The sequence below is a fragment of the Hippichthys cyanospilos genome, chromosome 17, assembly GCF_059441005.1.
Source record: "Hippichthys cyanospilos isolate Australia breed blue-spotted pipefish chromosome 17, RoL_Hcya_1.0, whole genome shotgun sequence".
Taxonomy (NCBI): Eukaryota; Metazoa; Chordata; class Actinopteri; order Syngnathiformes; family Syngnathidae; genus Hippichthys; species Hippichthys cyanospilos.
This window is the reverse complement of record NC_142385.1, coordinates 16,242,274-16,266,576: the sequence shown is the minus strand read 5'-3', so window position 1 is coordinate 16,266,576 and position 24,303 is coordinate 16,242,274. Positions and strand designations below refer to the sequence as shown.

General features: G+C 46.9%; 2 protein-coding genes and 1 long non-coding RNA gene across 7 annotated transcripts in view; 1 reads left to right on the top strand and 2 right to left on the bottom strand.

Moving 5' to 3' along the window:
- The window catches only part of kat6b (K(lysine) acetyltransferase 6B), a 27,149-nt gene extending 6,013 nt beyond the window's left edge, over positions 1-21,136 (bottom strand). The window contains exons 1-14 of one of the 4 annotated variants that reach the window (XM_088439278.1): positions 20,945-21,136; positions 17,912-18,747; positions 10,956-11,064; positions 9,654-9,784; positions 9,421-9,502; positions 9,068-9,197; positions 8,101-9,002; positions 6,209-6,333; positions 5,756-5,868; positions 5,536-5,677; positions 5,262-5,423; positions 4,226-4,319; positions 1,348-1,579; positions 245-404 (exon numbers count right to left, since the gene is read on the bottom strand). In XM_088439278.1, the coding sequence (XP_088295404.1) occupies positions 245-404; positions 1,348-1,579; positions 4,226-4,319; positions 5,262-5,423; positions 5,536-5,677; positions 5,756-5,868; positions 6,209-6,333; positions 8,101-9,002; positions 9,068-9,197; positions 9,421-9,502; positions 9,654-9,784; positions 10,956-11,064; positions 17,912-18,529 (3,000 nt within the window). In that variant the 5' untranslated portion in view covers positions 18,530-18,747; positions 20,945-21,136. Of the gene's footprint in view, positions 1-244; positions 405-1,347; positions 1,580-4,225; positions 4,320-5,261; positions 5,424-5,535; positions 5,678-5,755; positions 5,869-6,208; positions 6,334-8,100; positions 9,003-9,067; positions 9,198-9,420; positions 9,503-9,653; positions 9,785-10,955; positions 11,065-17,911; positions 18,748-19,924; positions 20,118-20,944 lie in introns of those variants that run through there. The other 3 variants (XM_088439280.1, XM_088439281.1, XM_088439279.1) reach the window with 3 other exon arrangements.
- On the top strand, positions 20,145-23,262 carry LOC148409996 (uncharacterized). The gene is made up of 2 exons (XR_015868421.1): positions 20,145-21,082; positions 23,037-23,262. It is a non-coding gene; the product is annotated as an uncharacterized LOC148409996 (long non-coding RNA).
- Positions 23,263-24,303, bottom strand: part of LOC148409995 (adenosine kinase-like) — a 56,485-nt gene continuing 55,444 nt past the window's right edge. For both annotated transcript variants that reach the window (XM_088439286.1, XM_088439287.1), the window contains exon 11: positions 23,263-24,303. In XM_088439286.1, coding sequence (XP_088295412.1) covers positions 24,179-24,303 — 125 coding nt within the window. In that variant the 3' untranslated portion in view covers positions 23,263-24,178.

The window sequence follows — 24,303 nt, the reverse complement described above, 5'->3', positions numbered from 1 at the left end:
TCTCAAATTTCCTTTCGAATTGAGAGCAAATGAATTGGAACGGGCAAATACATTCAATACGACCTAAAATACAGAAAGCTTTACTTCTGCTAGCACCTAATAAAAGTTGTTTTGTTGACGTTCCTTTTAGCGCAACTCCATCTAGTGGATGCATAACCCAAGCCCAGCCACTACTAGCGCGCTCGCTTCTGGCCCGCTTTTGAAGCCGGCAGCTAATCAAGCAAATATTGGCGCGGGAACCTACGTCCATCTCGGCCTCCCGCTCCTCCTCGGACAGGACGGCGTTGAGCGAGGAGGAGCGCGTCCAGCGCAGGGCGTCGGGGTCCACCTGGTGGCGACGCGGCTGGGCCCGCAGCCTCTCCGCGTGCCCGTGGATCAGGCCTTCTCTTCGGATCAGAACCACTCTGAAGGGAAGAAAACAAAGCTGGTTTAACTTTGGCGCCAACGATTCACTCTTTACCAGTCATCTTTTTCATCATCAATAAATCGTTTTACAGGGATGTGAAACCCCCAAATTCTTGTGACTACTAAGTTGAACGCGGCATTCTGGGTAATATTGCAATATGACTTCAGCAGGAAAATAAACTCATTTTTATCCATTTTCGCGGGTGGCCATTTTGTCTCTTGAATTGACTGAATATGACATCACGAGACGCTCGAGGCTTAGCTAATGACTTGTTTTCTGAGTTTGGTCACGTGATGTTCTCAAGCCGAGCAATGATTGGTCGTTGTCTGAGCCCTGTGCAACTGTGATGTCACTTTTAGGCGACAGCAAGTGACAACATCGTCACTTGTAGCCTTACATTTCTAATTTCATGTTGCACATTTTTCACTGATCTATGTTTGAAGGGAGGAGATGAGGCCAAAGGAAATGAAAACACGTATCAATCAAGATTGAATCTAAAAAATAAACAAACTGACATTAGTAAGTAAGTATCACTTTTTGCAGCCTTTGTACATGTCTTATTCCACGTTGCACAATTTTTACACGATGTTTAAGCAGGGATGAGGTGGAAGAATTGTTTACAAAATGGCTCCATCTGGTGGCCATCTTGAGACAATCACTTTTTTATGCCCAGTTTTTGCTATTCACGGTCACTGCAGTTCGGTGACAAAATATGATTTTTTTTTTTAAGATGGTATCTGAAAAAAAAAAAAGTAACTTTCCACGGGAGCAGGTGCAAGCGTCCTCGGGGGTGTTCAACCTGACTTACTTCTGTCATTATTCCAGCGCACTAAATGGATATGTCGTTTAAAAATACCCGCTGGCCTGGATAAGTCCGGCGCCGACACACGCAAAGGCGGCGGCGGCGGCGGGGGAGAGCGAGCCCGGCGGCGCAAACTGACCGTCCGTCCTGCCTGTCAATCATGCCCAGGTGCTGCAGCGTGGCGGCGATGTCGTGCGGGCACATCCCCGTGGCCCTGCTGATGCCTTTAACGCTGACGTGTTTATCGGGCCGCCTATAAAGGTACTCCAGGATGACACTTTTCCAATAGGCCAGGTAGGATAAGCGACCCAGATCCGACAGCGGCTTCTCGGGGGAGCCGGCTTGTCCTTCTTGCCTGCTCAGGAGGTAACCTGAAGAAAAAAAGAAAAAGAACAGCGTTTGTCGAGTGGATTGCTTTTCAGTGCGGCGAGTAAGTGACACGGCCACCTGCCTGGATTCGACCTTCAAATGATTCTTCTCAAAAAGAGGCATGCGTGTGACCTCGGGGAACAGGCTTTGATTTAGCCGTGTCAAGTGTAATTGCACCTCCGAGGCACCAGGTGGTGCAGTGGCGCTGTTGTTGTCAAACTAAATTGCAGTCAGCAATTGTTTTCCTGAATCCCAATGATGAACGTGATCAAAAAATATCGTTTTCTTCAATGTTTGACATCTTGGTGCTCCTATGTTGATCAAGTTACATTTATTATTTCTTGATTATACATTTTTTCCCCTCAGATCAAAAAGATCTAGCTTAAATAAAGATGTACTTTGATGTACTCATTCGGTCCCAAATTAAGATTTGAATTTTGTTTAAGGTAATCACTGATTACCTTAGAATTAAAGGACGTAAAGTTAACTGATTACTTTTGTGCCTGATTGCTTGAAGTAATCAATTACTTCCTTAATTAAGGCCACATAAAGTGGCCAATTACCTCAGTTACTTAAGTACTAAAGTAATTACTTTAGAACTGAATTCCAAAGCTGAACTTTCAATACTTGCTATTTTTAGACCTTCCTTTAGCCAACCACTTAGAAATAACAAAAAAAATTAACATTTGCTGAAAGTGTATTTATATTATTTTTTTCATTTGTTGATATCGAAGGAGATGCAATTTTAGCGATACAGTTTTCAAAGATAATGATCTTATAGTCATTGCGGTGAGTGGGGGGGCAATGTTTTGTCTTTCTTGAGGAGCGCTTTGCAAAAAAAAAACCAAAAAAACAAAAAAAACAATTGACAAGCGCCGAAATAGTCAAAGAGAAGCAATGGATTCCATCCTACTGCAGGAGAGGAATAATGACGTGAGAAAGCACTGAAAGAGCCTGCATGAGCTCGGATTTCTAACAAGCCAGGCAAGAACAACAAATATGCAAGTGTGCGTAATGAGTTTCATAGCAGCCCCCCTCCTCCTTGCATCAAGGGTCATCCGTTATGAAGCGCACGGAATTAATTAAGGCTTTTTAGCGCGCGCGTCCGCCACCCAGAAGCAAACAAGCAAATCTAATCGACAAACACTCAGCGTGTTGTGCTCCAGTCATGATGAAAACACTCGGCGCCGAAATCCGCAGGAGGATTCGCCGCTCGCTCTTCCTCTTAAATTATGCACCTTCTACAGCGCTCGAGAAAAAAAATATGAAATAACACCAGACACGCTTTTGTCGAAAGAACTCAAGGATCAAGCATTACACGTACGGCCGTGCCTTGACATACAAGTTTCATTCATTCAGTGGCCACAGTCCTATCTCAAATCAACACATTTCAGAAGGTATGAAGCTCAGATGGGATTATAAGGCCATTTTAATCCAGTCGACATTGCGCTGCTTCTTCTGTTGTGCGAGTGACGGCCGCCGGTGTAATAGGCATACGTGTGATTGCGGCGTTACAGTCAGAGCGCTTGTAACCCAAGTCCCAAGTCACTCACACCTCCAGGCGCCGCCGATGGTACGATAACCGCCCGAATCGTGTAACTGTATGATCGTCATCCTGAGGAAAGGACGGAAAATGTCATATCTGCTTTGTGGTTTCCCACGAAGGCTGGATGGGCAGGCACTCATTTGGATAGCATTTGGATAGAAACCATACAAAATCAATTTTCCTCCTTTGTAGGCAAACGACTAAATAAGTCTTGGAAATGGAAAACGCCCCTTTGCTACAATTCTATCAAAGGGAAAATCTGTTCATTTAAAAAAAAAAAGTCTTCCAATAAATCCCTGCTGGAGCTGAGAATTCAATCTGCCTTAATCCTCCCGTCTTTGTTAGCGTCTCAGTATCGCTCTCAATATCGCACGGTGCGTCTCGATGGCTCCCCAAAGTGCACAGGAAATCAAATGTGCCATTATCCGCCCGCCTTATCCTCCCGCAATCAATTCCGGAATAGGCGGCGAAAGCGAGGTGGGACAGAAATTCTATTCTGCCGCCGACTCGTTGACTGAATGAAGAGCTAGCTTACGAGAAACAACGCATTTTTCACAGTTGGAAATGGCTCTTGATGCTCTAAATTAGCGCCGGGCTTATCGGGTTAGTGGCTGTTTGGATATTCTGACAGAAATTCCATGATACATACATACACATATATATATATATTTTTTTTCTTTTATGCTCCATGCAAAACGAAGCCCAAAAAACCCTCTTTTATAAGTTTTTGATCAACTTTTTTCTTCTTTTGAACTGTGATGAGGACACTACAGAAGAATGGGGAAAAAAAAGACGTTTAGATCAATGCCAAGACTAGCCAAGAGTTTAAAAGACTACAATCCTGATTCAATTAAATATTAAACTGAAATGTTTCATCAACTTGAGGACTCAATTCAGCCCTAATCTAAAGCCAATAATACATCCAGTTCAAGTACACTTTGCACCCTGTTTTGAAAGCGGTTGAAATCAGCCAGCCTAGTGGTGGTAGCATTTCAAAACGGGAATTTCAAAGATCAAATTTGAAAAATGCCACACATTCACCACGCAAGCGTCTGAGGCCCCCCCCCTCCCACACACACACACAAAAAGAAAAGAAACTTACTGAAATCAATAAGGAAGCGTCCAAATCCTTGCCGCTGGTACTGAGGCATGATCATTATGCAGGAGACGTTGTATTTCTGCTGGCAAAGCTTTTCCTGCGGGGAAGGAGAAAAGGCATGGCGGCTGTTAGAAAGCGGCCTCATTTACCGCGCCCGACGTTCTCCTTTATACACAGGCAAAAGATTTCCTTACAAAGATGAAAATGCCAGCTTTTCCTTTCTTTTTTTTTTTTTGCCATGGATGTCAGCGCACCTCACTAGACCTCAGGACAAAAGGATTAACGACTTCCTGTGGATTAGGTTTTTGCTTCCTAGCATCTTTTTCCGACATGATCTTAAACAAGGACATCGGGAGGACTCCAAATACGCTTGTCCAGAATTGCTTTGATCAAAAGTTCTTACTTTGATTTTGAAAGGTTCATAACAGCTGAGTGATGCGCCCTTAAAGGGATAGTCGGCTTATTTCGCCACTTTCCGGAGTACACTTATTTTGTCTCTAATCCATCGACGACATCATTTTTCAGGTACAATGAATACAAAAAAAAAAAAACCATTTTGCCATGAGCTTTTGACTGAAAAAGACATGGGAAACAGCCAATCACAGCTCAGCCTGTGAGTGTCACATGACCAACAGGCAAGTTAATGGTGTTAATTGTACATGAAAAACCATTTCGTTGCTTGTTATAGACAAAATGTGAACTTTTCTACTGCTGAAAATGAGTAAAATGACGTATGGGACATTTCTCCCACATCAGCCTTTGTTTTGTCTTGTCATGTGGTGTAACTGCAATAAAATAAAAATTTTCTTCTTTTTTCTTGGTTCAGACGCTTTGAAGCACTTGGTTATTTTTTTTCTGTTTTAGACTAAGCTGTAACACGCTGTAAAAAATCATTGAGAGTTGTTGAAAGTTTGTTTATACTGCTTCTTTCTTTTGTTACGTTGAAAAGGATACAGGTTTAGCTATACGCTTTTTATACATAACGATCTAATTGAGAGTCAGAATGCGAAAAGGCACGCGTCTGAAATTGGGCGCTCACCTTGGAGAAGTATCCGACGAGATGACAGCCTTTGTGGTCGTTCTTGGTGAGGATGTAGAAGAGGAAGGGCTCCACGTCGTAATACAAGGTCTTGTGATCCAGGAAAAGCTTGGCTAACAGGCAGAGGTTTTGGCAGAACAGTTTGCTGACGTTTCCGTCAACCTGAAAAAGAGCGAGGGGACACACTGGAGGGCGGGTTTTGCCTCGCCGCCGCCGCCGCCGCCGCCCACGAACGCCACACTTATCGCTGGGCGGCTGGAAAGCAAGGGCTGACCTCAAAGACGGACAGGCCGTCCTTTCGGTAGATCTCGTTGGCCGGCGGGTGGAACCAGCCGCACTTTTTGCTGTGCCGCAGTAGGATGTTTTTGCTTCTCATGTACTTCAGGCAGAACTCGCACAGATAGAGCTTTTGTAATCTGACACAGCAAAAAAGACAACGCTGCGGTCACGCATCCAAGCCGCGCACTCCAAATAAAGCCTCGTTTGTCAAATACCTCGAATATTCAGGCGGGTACGGCGACGAATACCAGGTTTGGATTTCGTACTTCCCAAATTCAATGACGGCCGAGCACCGCGCGGAGTCCGCGTTCATTTGACATCCTGTTCTCTGAACGCCAAATCGACAGGAGGAAAAAAGAAAAAAATCTTTCGGTAAAAGCGCGGGGCGATGAAGTGACAATTCCGACGTTATTCTCAGAAATCCGGCAACGGGAATTCGCGATTCCATTTCGGAATTCCTTTGCGGGAATCGCGAGCCTTCCGACTGAGAATCCCGAGCATAAAGTCACACAACAGTCAGATTGTCTTGCTTTGTCTCGTCCTATTGGATTGTCTTGTCATATGCTGCTACTTATGTCTTTTCTTGGGGAACTCTTGCTAAAATCGCCTGCCGACCTTTTCAATCGCCTTCCTATGGTTTGCGGGAGGAAGCAAAAACGGGCGTTCACCTGCGCAGCGACTTCTCGCACGCCGAGGAACATCTCCAGGTCCTCGCGGGTGACGTGCTCCCCGGACATGGCAGCCGGAGAGTTTGGGCGGGCTTCCTGCTTGGGCCTCAGCTCTCCGTTGCAGCCTATTAGCGACACAACGAAGGAATAATAAATCATCGGGCGGGCGCGGTGCGCGCGAATGCGCCCGGGCGTCTCGGGAGGAATGCCGCTAATGTATCTTCTTTGCGTGTGAAAAAGCCCGAATCCCTCGCGGAACGAAGCGAAAGTAAACGAGTCTAATCGCATAACGGCTTCGGTGCGCTTCGTCATCCTCCGAGACCCCGGCGACGAGGCGACGCGAGCGCCGCTCGGGAGGGGGCGGGACGCCGCCTTGCGTCTTCCTTGACCGCTCAGACCGCCAACGGAGACGTGCTGCTATTGCTTCAGCTTTAACAAAACTACTGACACTTTCAAAAGAAATGAAAAAGATTATTACACAGCATGCCGCTGAATGCATTTTGGAAAAACTATTGTACAGAGCTCGAAGCTATAAAAATAGCTTTTGGATGAGGTTTTTGTTCAGGAAAAAAAGTGCTTTCGTTCCGCAAGCGTCACTGCAGCTGCGCATTGTTTGCACTATCGACGCCTGAAAATAAAAAATAAAAAATGGGGTTTGCTTACAAAATCCCAGTCGGTGACACTTTTTCAAGTATATATTATTATCTTTTAAAATTATATATATTAAAAAAAAAATTGTAATTTAATAATGTATTAATTTTTATAAATGTATTAATAGTATTTATACATTTATTATCTTACAATAATGTATTTCATGTTAATATCTTTTAATATTTTTATTACATTTATAATTTTGTATAATTTTCAAAAACAATAAAAAAATGAGATTTCAAATATATATTTTTATATGAATTAATTTATGAATTTTCTCACTACTTTTATACGTTTATAAATGAAATACATGAAAATATAATGCCAAAAATTTTGATATAAACATTTGGGGTAATTATCTCAATTCAAATGTATTTAAATTGGCATTACTGTATCCATCCGCCTTGGTTTACTAATTTCTAAAACTGTAAAATGAATACATTTCTTGAATAGATTATGAAAAATGAAGCCCCTATCCCACTGAGATGCGAACGTTTACCAGGGGTTTGTCCGGATTCATTCGAGGTTGCAATTTTTAAAGAGCTCTCATTAGAATAGGGGCTTTACATATATATTTGGACAGAAAGCGACAAAAGGAAAACAAACCAAAAATAATCTAGAAACGCTTCGGTCGGCGCCGCAGTTTCGGCTAGCAGTTATAATGTTCCGAGAGGAGTACATTAGTGTCTATAAAGAGCGGTAATTAGTATTTGTAAGCTTTTTTTTTTTTTTTTTTTTTACCCCCGAGGCAGGCGTTTATTAGCCGGCAACCGATTGGGTCAGGGTATTTATGAGAGTAGACTTTGTTGGCCAATTAGCGTTTGAAGATAACCCGAAGTAAAAGTTTGCAGCGGTGGCTTCCAGCCGTCGGGTCCCGCGTGAGTCAGCCCGTGGCGCGCGGCTGACTCACCGGCTTCTTGCCTACTGCCAATGAGGAGGACAAGGGCGAGGATGAGAGCGGATGCCGCGACGGGCGTGCCGATGCCGACGGCGGGAGAGGGGGGGGGGGGGGGGGGGCAACGACACACATGGAGGGAGGGCAGTTAGTGGGTCATGCGCCATGGAGGATGGAAACCGCGTCAACTTCGCAGCCAAGTTAAGAAAGTGAGAAATTAGGCGGCAGATTAGTCCGGGATTTGGTCGGGGGGGGACAAATCATAATTGCAAGCGTTGAACAGAAAGTCAAGAAGAAGCTGAAGAAAGTGCGCGGGCCTGGGCCGGCGCCGGGGAGCCTTGCTTACCATGGTTAGCGCGGGCCTTAACCGGTGCCTTGCCTGGCGAGGGGGCGGCCTTGACTTTATATCTCAACCTGCCTAGCGTCCGGTGCTTTTTAAGGAAGGGGTTGCGCTTGAAATGGCCCAGCGACTTAAAGGCGTGTCCTCTGGGTCGGCCGGGCCCAGAGGACGGCGGGCCCGGCCGCCTTTTGCTAAACTCGACCTTCCCGCGGGGCCGGGCCGGCGCGCCGGACGCGCTCGGCGGCTCCGAGGTTGGCTGCGCGCGCTTGGGCGGCGCGTAGCACGCCAGCCCCTTTTTGCGCGACTGTCCCTGAGTGGCGTAAATGTGCGAGAGTCCGTCAAAGAGTCCCTTGAGCTGGCTGCTAGTGCAGAGGCCGCCCAGGGAGGGAGCGCCGGACCCGTCGGCCCGCGCGGAGCCGGCCGAGGCCCGCGGGGCCCACGCGGGGCCGGCCGAGGCCCGCGGAGCCCACGCGGAGCCGGCCGAGGCCCGCGGGGCCCACGCGGAGCCGGCCGAGGCCCGCGGGGCCGGGCTAAATCCCGGCGGCGCCCGATCCGCCTCGTCCCCGGGGGCCAGGCGCGGGGCGGCGGGCGGCCGGCCGGCTACGGCTCGCGAGCGCCGCCCCACGGGGGAAGGGGTGAAGAATTTGGAAAGGCCGTCGATGAGCCCTTTGGTTTTCTTGTTAACGCCGAGCGCGGCCGGGCTGGCGAAGGAGGGCGTGAGGAGGGGGGTGACGGTGGCGGGGGTTGGGATGGTGAAGTGGGCGGCGTCCGGGAGCGCCGAGCCGCTCCTGGCGTCCTTGGCGGATGCGGCGCGACGGGATGAGGTACAAGGGCTAAACTCGGGACCCCTACCGGGCGACCCCCTTCCTCCGAGCGCCGCCGCGGAACCGTCGCCGCCGCTCAGACACCTGCGAGAGAGGACGGCTCGGTTGAGAAGGCGCCCCGGGCAACGGCGGCGAATTTGCGCGCGTACGTCGGTGGCGTGAGCTTATTCCTGGGCCTCCCCATTGGCTTTGCGTATCGCCGCTTGATCTGGTGGGCTTTTCTGTGCAGCAGCTTCTTGCCGTTCTCCTTGGGCCTGCAGACCTGGCACAGCCACGTTCCTGGAGGGCGTCCAAAAACACACACGCTAACCTCAATTCCCGGGACAAACAGTCCGCTCTCTGGATTCCTTTTGGCGAAACGTTTCCTCGAGCTGGCCGGCATCCGCTCGGCTCACAATGACAATCGATTACTCAGCAGAAAAGCGGACATCCATACGGGAAACAATGGCTGCGCGAGCTGAAATAGAGTTCCAAGTCGGCCGCGTACAAAGAGGCGCCTCACCTTTGGGCATTCTGGAAATGGGCGGCTCGCAGCACTCCATGTGGAAGCCCCGGTCACACGAGTCGCAGAAGAGCATCTGGTCCTACGAGAGGAGCCCGCGCGCGCAAACGTCAGTGCCCCGGGGTGGCGCCAATTGCCAAGATAAGCTAGCGACACCCCGCCATCTTTTCATCGCGTCTTCGAACCGGGAGGCGACTCGGCGTCGTGCGTGGCAGGGACGGTTTCGGACTTACTTTCGGACTACTTACTGCATTTTTCCCTTGTATTCGGCAGGAACTGCAGGTTTTGCATTCGATGCACTGCCAGCGCAATCGCTTGACGTGGGAGGTCAACTCGGGGGAGAACTTCAGACACGAGGGATGCCCTGGAGGAGGAGTTGAAAAAGACGCGACGAATCAATGTTGAACGTCGCCATCTAAAGAACGGCGGCGGTGTCATGCGTGTCTTTTTTTCTCCCGTCCTCGCTGCCGCAATCCGTCGGATCAAAACATCTGAGTGTCTAATTACAGCTAATTTGATCCTAATGAAGCGGAAAGAGTAGCGGGCGCTCATTTCTAACGGGAGCCGATGCGTGAAAGTCAAAAAGCGCCCCGTCATGCTTGTAAAAAAGCTGTTTTACAGCCACGGCGCCGTTTGTTTACACTTAATGAAAACCACCTCGACGCCACTTAGTCAAATTTGCGCTGTAAAAATGTCACGCCGGCAATCATCCCTCGCGGCATTTCAAATAATTGCTCAAACACCAGCGTCTGCACGGCTGGCACCGGGCAAGTGCAAAAATTGGAAACGCGGAAAAAAACATACACGGTGTTACCTCATCTTACGAAAGGAATTTGTCCCGCGAGTCATTTCCTAACATCAATTTTAGTAAGTAGAGTTACTTTTCACATAGAAACAGCCCGATTCATTCCAGAAATGCCCCTGCACCCTTAAATAATATTAATAAATTATAAAAATGGATCCAGAGTTATAAAAAATACATATTAAAAATGACTTACAAGAGTAACAAAACGCCAGCAGTACTTAGCTATATCCGCGTTGGGAATACGAATGAGGGACTCGCTAAAACGCAAAGATTTCATAGGGTCTGTTTAAATTCTTTGTTCATGTTTTTTTTAATGCATAAAAGTCATTTTCAGACAAGATTTTCCAAAATTAATGATGCATTCTGAGCGTTTGCAATGGTGGTTACGCAATCCACCGCTAGGGCTATCGGTTATATCTTGAAACATAGCCACATTGCGCTACCGTAGTCGAGCAACAGTTTTCAATTGGACGACGGGGACATTTTGACACAAGGAAGCCGACGTGCCGCAAATCTTCACGCTGTGAAACATCTGTGAAATCCCTATTCACAAGGCCTCTGTGACATCACAGCTTGGGAAATACCTGAAGACATGAGAGCGGTTGATTCAAACCGCAGAGGACGGAGTCCCGATTTTTTTTTTGGGTGATTCAAGTGCTGCGTCGCTACTATGTCATCCCTTCGGAATGTCTGTGACGCTTTGACGTCAATGTGTCCAGTGTCGACTTACCGCTGCTGCCGCAGTCGGCGCAGGACAGAAGCTCCTCCGGACGCTTGTCTCGGTTGGACTCTTTTGTGCCGAGACAGAAACTGCATATTGGGATGGGGTCCACCCGGAGCTGAGAGGGTACACAAATAAGACAAAATTCTCAAGATGTGGAGTGCAAAAAAAGGACAGATATCTGGTACCATATTTAGGCAGTCGACCAACCCAAAAAGTGGAACAACCCAAAAGTCTTCAGTGACACTTAATTGCAGAAGTAATTAAAAACTGACACCAGATGACTGTATTCATTGACATGTTCTCTCCTTAAGGAATTTGGATGCCGTTAACTCACATGAAAGTGAATCGCTTTAGTGCCATCTTGTGGCATCTATAGGCAGTTAAGATTTAAGATTTTCTGCAGGTGTCAGCAAAGCTATCCGAATGTTTTGCTTTTTCAATTCCGCGGCAGGAACGGAGCAATGCATTTTCAAATCGAGAGCAGATTAACTGGAACATGAAGCAACTCATTGCTAAATTGTGTTATAATGAAAATGTTGTATGCCTTTATTAAGTTTCATACGAAGGCACAATATCATCGCTGATGCAATTTTCTGGCAGAGGGGCCAGGAATAAAACGGACGATGTTTTATTCTGCAGTCGCTGGATAAAATATGCCGAAGATTCCCCTTCAAAGTAATAAATAACAATGAAATCATCCCAAAGACAGAGACATTTGCTAAAAACACAAATCAAAGTGTTGAATCTGCTCAGCAGTGTAAAGCTAGGCTAGTGCAAGTGTGATTGCCACGAAGCCCAACAAGATCCAAACAAACAAGCAAGCGGCGTTCCGCCACGCCTGACATCCGAGAGGCACCATCATTTTGGCCAAGGAAACGCGAGGGCTCAATCCCATTCTTCTTACTGGAGGATTAACGAGCGTATGATTCAATTAGCTCGGTGGCACAACGAGCTGGGAAACGCTAACATGGCATTTTGCGATTCGCACGCCAAAAGAAATCCCTCTTGCGTCCGTCACCGGTGAGTTATTTGTGAGGCAATGACCTCCTCCTTAACCTAGAAGGTTGAAAATAATTGGATGACTCTTTGTTTTAGAGGCGGCTTGTTGAGTCAACTCTGCAAGCAGAAGCGATCCTGTATCACTGAACCCAACCGCATTTCCACGGACGTCTCCCGCGACGCACGCAATAAGTGATACACGGTGTGGATATATCCTCCGCAAAACTTTTGACCGTTATCACCCGCGACGCTTAAAATGATACCGGAAGCAAGTTTGTTTGACTAGCGTGAGCACATACATGTATTTGTGTTTTTGAAATGGTTTTGAGAGCCATCTTGTGGCAAGGAACTAAACTCCATTTGGTAAAGCTTTGTCCAATCATCTCCCAGAAGCGGCGATATCATCAAAATTCTGCGTATTTATTGGTTTACACATGCAAACAAGTCGTGTTCTTCACTGATGGGGTTAAGACAAAAACGTCTACATTATCTGCCATGCGGACACCGTGTTTCTCTGTGTACAAGCGGGCCTCGCTCACAAGTCCACGCCCCCTTTTTTTACTTCAATTTCAGTCTCATCGCGGACAAGGAAGGGGCGGCGCTTGACCAAAATGCATTATTGCCATTCCATGAAGTGCTGTGCAATTCTTTTCCAAGAAGCGACTTGTTAAGTCAAGAGCAAGAAGTCAATCGTATTCTGCAGGCAAAAAAGAAAGGCGCTCATTAACCATTTTGGGCAGTTGTTGAAGGCTGGACTTTTTAACAGCGCGGTCAAGCGTCAACGCCGTTATCGGCCCATGCCCGCTGTCAAGTCAATTGCGTCCTTGTGACCTACGTAAATGTTATTTTTCGAGGTACGTGACAGGAGCCCTCTTTCAAAGCCACGGGGGGGGGGGCGGGGCTAGCGGCCATACAGTCGGGATCTTGTCCTTGTTGAGGGCTTCCGTGTCAATTAGACAACCGGAGTGTGTGTGCGCGCGGGTCGGGGGGGTGTTTACTCCCACGTCAATGATGACTCTATTTTCCAGCCGGCACGGTCAATATTTGACAGCGGGCTCTCGCGCTGGAGGCTGACGGGAAACAAAATGGAGCCACTAACACCTTGAGGACGTCCCTCAGAGGCCACCGCTCAATTCCGCTCCACATTGGATGCGGACCATTTCACCTATTCCTGTCTTATTAGTGCGAACTTTGATACCGGGACTGTATACGCGACCTTGATCGCGATACGGGGAAAAAATAAAATGTCAGCTGAAGCGGCGGGATTATAGATGGGAGCTCCACGTTAGTTTGCAGCTGCCAATGTGGACCGGGAAACTGATTTGCAAAAATTCTAGAGGACACCTTGTGGCATTTGCAAGCCTTACCACCACTTCATCGAGTGGCTTAGCCTGACTCCCACAATGCAAAGTTCTTGCTATGTACTGTGGGACTTCTAGTTGACAAAAGGCTTGGATTCGAGAACTAAATGTTACAGGAAAGCTTCTATTTTGCTGCAGGGAAGCATTTTCTTTCATGCAACGCGTAACATCATATCTGCATATTCCTGTCTGCGAAAACTGCGGCATTGAATAGCTGTTAGGTTTTTTTTCTCACAAAGTGAAAATCCTTCAAAAGGAATGGGGGCAGATGAAAACATTTTGGCTTCTTTCTAGCCCCCTCCCTCCAGAAAAACATGTTCTGAAAACAAGGCCTAAGCGTTCCACTTAAGTTATTGCTTCATTATGTACAAAAATATGTCACACTGCCCGCAATGATTTATCTCCTTAAATACAATTCCTTTGAAGTAGATTGTGTTTACCTTTGCTCTTCTGACAGATTTGAAAATAATTTAAAAACGCAGGGCATGTTTTATCACTTCCTGTAGCGAACAAAAAAAAAAAGCCCAAACAAAACAAAGTGTAAACACAAGTGTAACAGACCCATCATTAAAGTAAACAGTTAATTAAGCAGCTACTGCACAAGCTAAAACAAGCACACACTCCTGATTCAGTTGATTTAATGGCACAAACATGTTTTTGTTCTTGGCCTTTCTCTTTTCATAAATTAAAGCGTTTGCCCGAAAAATCCAGCGTAGCATCCAATGTTAATAATAACAAGATGTCTGTCATCTTAACGAGCAACAGAACGTGCCGACTACAAAGACTTCCATTAAATGAAGCTCAGAAGACGTTCTGAAGTCACATCGTCTTCCTAACGCCAAAATCGTGGCCAAAATCAAAGCTAATGCTAACGGTTGGAGCGAGGGCCCAAAAAGGAGCCCAAATTTAGTTCGCGGACCCATAGGTGTCAAACTGCAGTCCTCGAGGGCCGGTATGCTGCACGTTGTCGAACGATCAAACACACCCGCTTCAAATGATTACCATTTTGAAGCTCCCGCAGGGCTTGCTCATAAGCTAATCATCTGAATCAGGAGAGAGAAATGGAAAAACAAGCAGGATACCGGCCCTGGAGGACTGGATTTTGACACCTATGGGCCCGTGAATTCAATTTGGGCCACGGGGGCTTACGCGGGCTTGGGTCGCACGGGCCCGGCTTTTCGAAACCTCGCCTTCCGACAGCGCCAACAAAGGGCTCTGTTCTGAATTAGCGTCCGCTACGTTTCTCGGTCTCCTTTACAGCTGCCGCCGAAAAGAAAAAAGGCAAATCCTTTACGTGTGACATAATGGGCCTCAAGACGCGAGCGCAAAGAATCTTTAGGAGCTTTTCCATCTGCGCTTTAAGGCCGGTCTGCGCACCACCTGCGACGGGCCCGCCGAAACTCACGGCGAGGTTTGCGAGCTAACGAGGGCAGAGGCGCCCCGCCCAAACGCCTGCCGTGGAAGCTCTGGAGTCAAGAAAACATGTTTGGATCCAAGAACATTTGACACGCTATCATCTTCGCGGGCTAATCCCGGAACAAGGAGTTATTCCTGGTAACGGCATTTCACGTCGAGCAAAAGAGGAACGGGCTGATTATTTTCTCGGGCGGTCTAAATTAAGTACATGACAGGAAATGATGCGGCATGAAAAGAGCAGGCTGTCCTGAGTGAGGGAGGGGGAGGGGGAGGGGGAGGGCGGCCTTCTATTAGAACATCGCCGCTGCTGCTGCTGCTGGAAAGAGAGCTCAAGTGGTTGCATAACACAACGGGGGGAGAAAAGGGGGGCGGCGGGGGGGATCCAATTCCTCGCCTTTGTTCCTGGCACAGTCTCTTCCACGCTGGGAGCCAACGCCGTTCTTTTCCGCCAGCCAAGTACCTGTTTTTCTCAAGGCATAACACGGCCATTGTGTGTCCGCCGAGTTGCGGCGCTTTCAAGCGCAAGGTAAACCTGGACTGAAAAATGGAAAGCTTCCAAACGGAAAAGAGCTGCGAGGCCCATCTCGTTTTTTGGAAACCCAGCGTCTCCTTTTTTTTGAAACCCAGCGTCTCCTTTTTTTCCAAGCGAGGGGCCCCGACCACAGACGCAGTCACAGAGACGCGGCTGCAGAATCGGAGGTGTCGCTTCCTGATTATTCACTGTGAAACTGGCGAGGAATGAGGCAACGCCGCTATAAATGCGCTACAACTCCACAAAGACACATGCATACCCCCCCCCCAAAAAAAAATCACCTTTAAGATGCATTGCCCAAGTCTATTATCAAATGAATGGGCGACTCCTTCGAGAATCACCTGAGCAATTTTAAAAGGGCAAATTGTTCAAGCTTTGTTCGCGTCAATTCGCGAAAACAGACCGATTGCAGTTTGTGTGGAATCCAAACATTTGCAAACATCTGCTTTTACTTCGGAAAACGACGACTGCAGCAGTAGCTGAATCGGTTTCAAAAAGGTCGCATTTCGTGATGTGAGCTCATTGCTTTTTTTAAAAAGCAATAACGTAAAATTCAACAACAATTGGTTCATCAAAGGTCTTATCTTCTAGTACGCTAATTCATCAACGTGACGGTCCATCTAAAAATATTCGATAGCAACAACCCAACTTGCTTCCGAGGTTTTTCGGTTGGAAAAACGCATTAAACGGATGGAGAACCGAAATTTGCGCTCTTACACAAACGGTGCATTGCACACTGCGCTCCCTCTGTGTTCATTTATCCCAGTGCGCTACATTGTCAGATTTGAGGTCAACTTTATGTAAAGCAAATGTTTGGAATAAAAGGATGGGATTTTCTCATTCCTACGCTTGCCGTCTAGTCTCCTTTGTTTGATCTCTTCTTTAGTTTCCTTGTATATCGGTGTACGGTGACTCTAAAGGCACCCTGTTCCAACGTGTCATACTAAAATAAAGAAAAGCATGCATAATTCGGTTTCAGTATTGCAGCACGCAAGGCTGTAATATTGGTATCGGATTAAAAAAAACAAACTGACAGAAACTCTAACGAAAATTTGGCTCGCGATAAATTTGAATTAGCCAAATGAATAATCTGGAGCATTCTTGATTGATATCATGTGGGAGATTTGGGTTGGGGACCCATCTCTTCTTTTTTGGCTGCGGTCGGACTCACGAGGGGCCGGGGACAGCCCTCATTTACTCAACTTTGCTTCAAGGAAGTGGTTGAAGGCGTACTTGCGACTTGTTTACCTTGGTAAATGTGTCGAGGTTACATTCGGCCTATTTTTTTTTTTTTTCATTTCTCCATTGGTCTGACCGAAATTGCCAGCGCCGATCTTCCGCGTCCGACAACGAGTCGTCATCGAAGGGAAGGTTGTCGTGGCGCCGGCATCTTGCGCCCCGAGGGAACGGAAGAGCGTCCTTTTAGTGCCCCTGGAGGCTCAGTTCAATTTCAAGCCCGCTCCAAGCCGGCCCTCCAAACTAAGCCCCGGGTTGCTTGGAATCGCCGAAACGCGACGGCGTCTCGGAGCCCCCCGACGAAATCCGGACAGCATACTGTATGCCGACTGCTTCTCACGAGACGGCCGACCACATCCTTTGGTCGGGCTTATGTAACCTGCGGCGAGCCGACAGCAGAGCGGCTGCCGCCGGAGCGCGGCGCCGCTTCCTGGCTAACGCTTCTCTCTCATTATCATCCGGACCGGCGGCCGTGCAAACATTATACCGCTTGGTAGTCGACGTCACGACATATCAGCCCGATGGCGACCCCAAGATAGAAAAAAAAAATCGAATTCGATTCATTTTTCTAAAAATCGCTGATTTGAAGCTAAATCGTGAAATCGTGTGGTGTTGCGCAATAGTTGACAATAGTTCATATATTGTGGCGCTGAAGAAAATTATGCACAAGCTTAAAAAGTTAGTTTTATGTTAAAACTGTAATTAAAACATAACGCTTCATTGTCTTAACATTAAGTTCATTTGTCTTATAAGTTAAACCTTTTTAATAGATAAATGGTTGTTGGGTTTATTACTTTGATAAATAAAATAAAAATCATGATCATCCAGACTGGATGAAATGAAGAAATTCACATTTCATTTTCGGGTCATACTGCCCAGCCCCACAGTGGCTGGTATGGCCAGCTTCCACGAAAACCCGATACCTTCAAATAAGGCCCGTATCGGCTGGATATTGATAGCCAGTACTGGCATAATCATTATTATGGCTCTTACAGTGATGCGCAAACAAGAGCTATTGTTCAGGATGGGCAAGCACTGATAGAGTATAAAAAAAATCGGCAGCCAATACTAGTGTCAGCCCCCCACTTGTCCATTTTGTAAATGTAGCCTGAATTGTTAAAATCTTATCGATTCCATTCCGTTGATATGATCCAATGTGGGGCGGAGCTTAGTTTGTGACTCCACCCACGGAGCCTGAAGCACCGTCAATAAAGGCGCCAACAAAACAGTTTACAGAACCCCCCCCCCCCAAAAAAGCTAGAAAGGTGGAGAATCCGTATGGGTGGAGTCAAACGTTAAGCTCCACCCCACGTTGAGCCTCACCTCCATCTGCAAGCTGCAGCCACGGCTAGAGCTAGCATCCTGCTTTGCCCCCCCCCCCCCCCCACCCAGCGGCTACGCCACACGAACAAGAATACCTGTTCTCGCTCATGCGGTAGAAGCGCGGCCGACGCGAAGGGCGAGGGGCCGGTCCCGGGGCAGCCGGAAGCCCCGGCGGCGGCGCCGCGCCCTCCCAGCCGGTAGCGCGGGCCGTTTTTGGACAGCCGGCCGCTGTTGACGGAGCGCTTGGCCGCCAGCCGCAAGCGCTGGCGGAAGGCCGGGTGGTCGGCCGCCTGGGCCAGGTCGTCCTGGTTGCGCAGGTAGCGCTCGATGTTCTTGAGCGAGGAGCCGTGCGCGTCGTCCAGGCCCTCCACGGCCCTGCGCAGGATCTTATTCCAATCCAGGTGGCGCAGATCGTCGCAACTCCACACGGATTCCTTTGAGGGCGCGGGCGAGGCGGGAGGCGGGACGGACCCGGTCCTCCCGGCGCTCCCCGGGTCCTTGTACGAGGCGCTCCCCTTGTTGGTGACCTTGAGAACGGAGCCATCGTGAACGCTTAGATCCAAGTGCTCCAGGACCGTCTTGCGGTCCAGTCCGTGCGACGTGCCCACCACGTGGGAAATCCTCTCCTCCGAGGGCCGCTGCTTCTGCCGCTTGATTTTCTGTATGGCCTCCAGAATCCACTCCGTGTACAGAGGGTTGGCGAGTTTCACCATGGTTGGGCCGGGCGACTCACAAAAACGCCATCCGTGCGGAATCCCGCCTGCTGCCCGGCGCCGACGGGTACGTCCGCATCCTCGGGCGAGCTCCAAAATAGCTGCGTTTGGCCGCGCCGCCCGAGCCGCCTCGTCAAATCCGGGCCGTTGGGACGACGGACGCTTGAGGGGACGGGTGAATCCGCGACCGGGAACCGCGCTTGACGTCGTCCCTAAATCTGGCAGAAAGAAGTTTGGTTAAGTGCGTTCGGGGATAAACGGAAGAGGATTAGGGCCGGCGAAGAAAAAAAGATAAACGTGAGAATGCGGTCAACCTTATCTCAGAATTCTGAGACGTCAGACTTCTGGAGACTACGGTCAGAATTAAAGTGAGAATTTGGATGTCCGATTCCAGTCAGAACTTTCACTTAGTCGGCAGGATTCTGAGAGTAATGTCAAAATTCTCACCGAAACGGTTTTTCTGTCAACGATTGTCTATTTCCCTTTTTTATGCATTATCGAGTCTGAAAGCTATTTTATTTTGAAATACCTTTTATTTTGAAAACTGGCCGGATTCTCTTTGTGGATTTGTTTTGGTCACCTGAGCGCCAAACTTTTACTTACAAATACCAGTAAATGAGTAAGAACAAGACGACTTTGGGAAGGGGGAAAAGCCCAATGAAGAGACAGGTGACGAGCCTGGAACCTCAAAGAAAAAGACAGCTCTTAACAGGCAATGCAGACGTCACATCCGTTACAAAAAGGTTGGGGATCCCTGCTCTAGTGATATGCAAAAGGATCCCTGCCCAACTATAGTTCAGTTGTATTTAACTCTAAACTGACGCAAAACATTGGAATTTAATCGGTAATACATATTTAGGCGCTCTTTTAATTCACTTTTACTGTATTTTCAGTGAATAAATACAGAGTGATGTTTTTAGTTTTCTATTATTAAGAGCACTGCTAATGTTAACGGTGGCTTACCATAATATTAAGTAGGTGGTAATTTGCTGAAAAAAAGTTAGCCAACTCGTGATAAATACAACAAGTAAGAGGAGCTTTAAAATTCCAAACCTGGAGCAACTTTTGCGGCTTTGGGAAGACCGAAAATTCAAGTTTTGTGACATCTCCGAGAAGACAACAAACAAACTCAAGTGACGTCACGGGCGTCCGACAAGCGCCCAGAAAGGACGACGACAAGACGGACATCGCAACGCCCGAAGCAGTCCCGCACGCCACTTTTGTTTTGTTTTCTTTTTGGGTGACAGCTCAATGGCCGCCGCGACAAAGTGCTGAAACGCGCAATCGATGCTCGCTCCCTTTTGACAGCTGCCGACGGCCGAAGCGCTCTCTCAAAAAAAAAAGAAAAAAGAAAAAAAGAAAGAAAAAAACACAACAAGCCAGCGAGGAACAAACCTTGCTCTCCGAGTGGGTCCGAGCGGGATGGAAAATGAAAAATTACAGGTCAACTACGCGACAGAGGCGATATAAAACGCCAGCGTTCGAAAGTGTCGTCACCTAAACAGTCGCCATTTTGTTCCACTGTTGTAGTTTACGGCGAATCCGACATGACGCTGATTACAATCCAATGGAGTCTCATTAAAGCTCGCCGACACTTATGCGCCCTCCCCTGACAACTTCATTATTGGCTGGGAACAGACCACATCCGATCGCCGGTTTGATAAAGCGCCTGTCAATCTCGACAAGCGAGCCGGTGCCATTGGCTAGGTCCGCTGTCACTTTCCGGACGCTTGACCCGCCTTCTTAAGGTGGCACGCCAGTCTTAACCGTAGCGCTTAGCGGAGAGAGCGGGGAAAAACGTTTTTATTTGCGCGCCTATTTCGTTTCTTCAGCTCGTGCGTGGATGCCGATGGCACGCGGTTGGGATGAGACACCGCGTTCGAACCCAACGAGCCGCATATTTTGGTCAAACAGCATCACGACGCCGCTCCACCTTATCCGTACATTCCTATTCCAAACATTTCCAAAGTGGCCCGTTCGTTTTTGACGCTTAGAAATGATTCATTACGGCGATCCATCATGGCGTAAACGCCGATTAGGAAGAAAAAAAGAAAGTGGGGCGCCGATCCACGGCGGCGTGTTTAACGACTCCAAGGAGAGGAAGGAGGGGGGCTTGTCGCGAAAGCGAGCACCAGCACCAGCACCAGCGACACCTCCACCTACAGCCTCCCTTTTTATTCTCTCCCCGCCGCTAATTCCCCATAAACTCCTCGTTAAAGCATGTCAAAACCACACGGCCGGGCAGCGCGTTTTCCGATCTTTCGCCGATGACAGTGAACGCAACGAAGGCACGCGCTCGCAATGCTGGCTCGCCATTAAACTCGCGAATGATCCCCGCAGTCCCAAATCGCCGAGAGTTGCATGCAAAGGGACGCGGTGGCAACATCTCTTTTTTATTATTTCTTTTTTTTTTACCTCTTCAAGTTTCCCACAGTCCTCTGGCCTCCATGATGGTGACGTGATGACAAAAAGATGCCGGAGAGGAAGATGGAGACATAATCCGGGATGCGGAGCTGGCCGCGTGGAGAGCAGCTGATAACAACTAATTGAAAGGTTAATCTACATAGCAGCCTGTGACAAAATGGTACCCTCCCCCTCCTCCTCCTCCATTCCTCCCTCCCTCCCCCTCCTCCTCCTCCCCCCTCCCCTTTTCTTCACTGGAGTGCTTCACATCTAGTTTACACTGTCGCTACTCACCTGCGCAATCCATTGAGCTCCGGCGCACAAACTGGATGTGAAATCCACACCGTGTTGACTTCTTGCCAATATTTTGACACCCCCAAGCACCGGCCAGTAAAACTTGCCCCCCGCCAAGTAACACGCAAAAAAATATGTTGTTTTTTTTTTTAAACCACTTACATTTTTAATAGTCCACACATTCAATCTCATTTATGTATTACTATGTTACAAGTACACAAAGCAGGCTCTAAAATAGTTGGTACAAGGTGAAATAAGTACTTATGTAATCAATTACATCATGTAATCAAGTGCTAACGTAATTGATTATTTTAGGTAATCAAGAATTATCGTAAATGATTACTTTAATAAAGTATGAACGTGATAACTCTAGTACTAGCATAATCGATGAAGGACTAAAGTGTTACAGTTTTTACTTGAAATATTTAAATTAGAAATAAAAAATATTAAAAACAAATACATCTGCACTGGAGGATGTGAAAAAAAATCATTGTCTCTGTTTCCATTGAATAGGGACATTTTATCCAAAGAGGAGACTTGGGACGATGAGAAAAAAACATTGTAAAAAAATAAAGTGTTTCCTTGGAATAAGTACACATTTTATCCAAGGGGAGACTATGCGCCTCAAGGGTAAAAAAACAAACAAACAAAAAACACACTGTCATTGCAAAGAACAATTTTAACAGAAATGATAAATTCTGAAAAACATGGTGCAGAAAATGTGTCATCAGAACGATACACCTTTTATCCATGTAGAGACTAGGGGTCTTGAAAACATCTATATCAGGTAAATAACTGATTAAAAAAAGCCACCATTTTCCTGTTTGGAAGCGTTTCCATGGTACGGAGACACATCCGATCTAAAAGGAGACTTAGGGCATCGTGCAGGTAACGTGTCATCAGAACAATACGGTTATGACGCACACGGAGACTAAGGGCTTTGAAGTTTCCATAGAATATGGGCACATTTGCTTGAAAAAGAGACTAAGGACCATGTTTACATTTATATACACATATAGCTTGCGGGGAGAACAAAAACCACAAGAATAAAAATGAGTATCGTTGTGTTTTCAAGTGTTTTCGCAGAATGGACAAATGTTATCCAAGAAAAGACTACGGGCGTGGAATTGCATTTCCAACGAGTATCCATTAGTCATGTTTGCAGGGTGCGCGCTGTTAATTGGCTGCAGGTCGGATGTGTGAACGCAGCCAGCGGGGGGCAGGTGGACTCAAAAGAATAAAGGGGGGTGGGGGGGGCTGCGTTTTCTAATGAATGTGGAGCCGGGGCCCCCTCGATTGGACCAGGGTGTGCCAACCTTTGCGGACCCCCCTCCCCAACTTCAATCCTTGCCAACTAGCACACAATGACGGCTGGCCATCTGCGGGAGAAAACGCGGGCCAGGGTTTTGATTGGGATTCAAACCTCAAATCGCCTTTCCTCTTTGAAATCAATGCAAACGCGACGAATCCGTTCCGGCTGCGTCACATTTAGAAGGACAGGGGTGGCGTGGGAGCGTATTCTGCAAACTCATTTGAACGCGTTTGCGAGTACGTTCAAATGCGTTTGTTTAGCGCCACGTTTCCATCATGTCAATACGGTATTGATGTACAGTATTATTATATTCCAATCTCCCCCGAAATGCAGCGGCGCCACTGCCTGTGTGTAATGGGGCAAGGCGAAAAGTTAAAATGAGAAAGTGAGAGAGGGGTGAAGGAAAAAAAAGGGGGGGGGGGGTCGCCTCTATTGTCACGACTTGATCATGTCTGCCTCTCTTTTTTGTGTTTTTCTTTTGCCATCTGTCATCTTGAGGGAGGCCAACGAGCCAGCTGCCGTGTGAGTGGCCATCTTGCCCAATCACAAATGCGCAAGCAACCCCCCCCCCCCCCTTTTTTTTTTCAGGTCGCATCTGTGTGGAAGAGACAGGTTGTTGGTTATCATTTTTTTGGCAGCAGCCATCAACTTTATTGACACCATCGGGGAGGAACACATCCGGATAGGAGCAAAATAAAAAGAATAAAATATAACAGAATGCAAATTATGAACAATTTCTTTTAATTCAATTGAAGATTGATGTTTTATTTTCCATCCATGAGTAAAAATGGCAAACAAAAGAGCACCAGTAATTAGAACGTCCATAAATTACATTTCATTAATTACATTTTTATTATCATTTGATTTCTTCCCTTGCCTATCATGTAATTTTCATGTCTTTTTTTAACTAGTCATTTAAAATATGATTGTAATCAAAATGACTCCATTTATTCAAACATTGAAATGTCCTTTTTCCCCACAATAATTTTGCGTTTTTACATTTGAAAACATATTTTAATTCCAATAGCAAGTAAAAGAAGCTACAGTCATTCAAAGGTCAATTAAACAATTGTAGATCTTTATATTTTTAAGACTGTAATGTAATATCCATGTCCATTTTCAACTTGTCATTTAAAATATGATTTGAATCAAAATTATTCAAAAAGTAAAATAGCTACATCAATTAAAATGTCAATTAAACAAATGCAGAATAATTTTATTTGATATTTATAAGCGTGAAATGTCATTTCCATGTGTATTTCTAACTAGTCAGTTCAAATATGATTTTAATCATTTAATAAAAAAAAAAAAAAATGCTATTAATTTTGCTCATATTTTGGGCCGGTCCAATTCACCTTAAAAACTGGACTCGAAGGTCCCATTGGGGTGATTTATGTAAAAACCGATGTTTATTAACGCAGTCCTGTAAGCAAGCAGGACTGAGTAGAAAAGAAAAAAAAAAAAATCCGATAAATTTTGTTTTGGGCCGGTCCAACGCACATTAAAAAATATGACAAGAACGTCCCGTTGGGGTGACTTATGTAAAAACACACATTCATTAACAAAGTCCTGGAAGCGAGCAGGACTGAGTAGAAAAAAAAAAAAAAAAAAAAAAGAATTCAAGGAAGATGAAAGCATTCTTATTGGAAGTCAGGCTTTTCCGGGAAAGTGCAACCCACCCGCCGGATGATGACGTTGGCGGAGTAATGTCCCGCCCGGATGCACTCCTCCAGGGGATGCTCCTGGATCAACGCTGACAGGAACC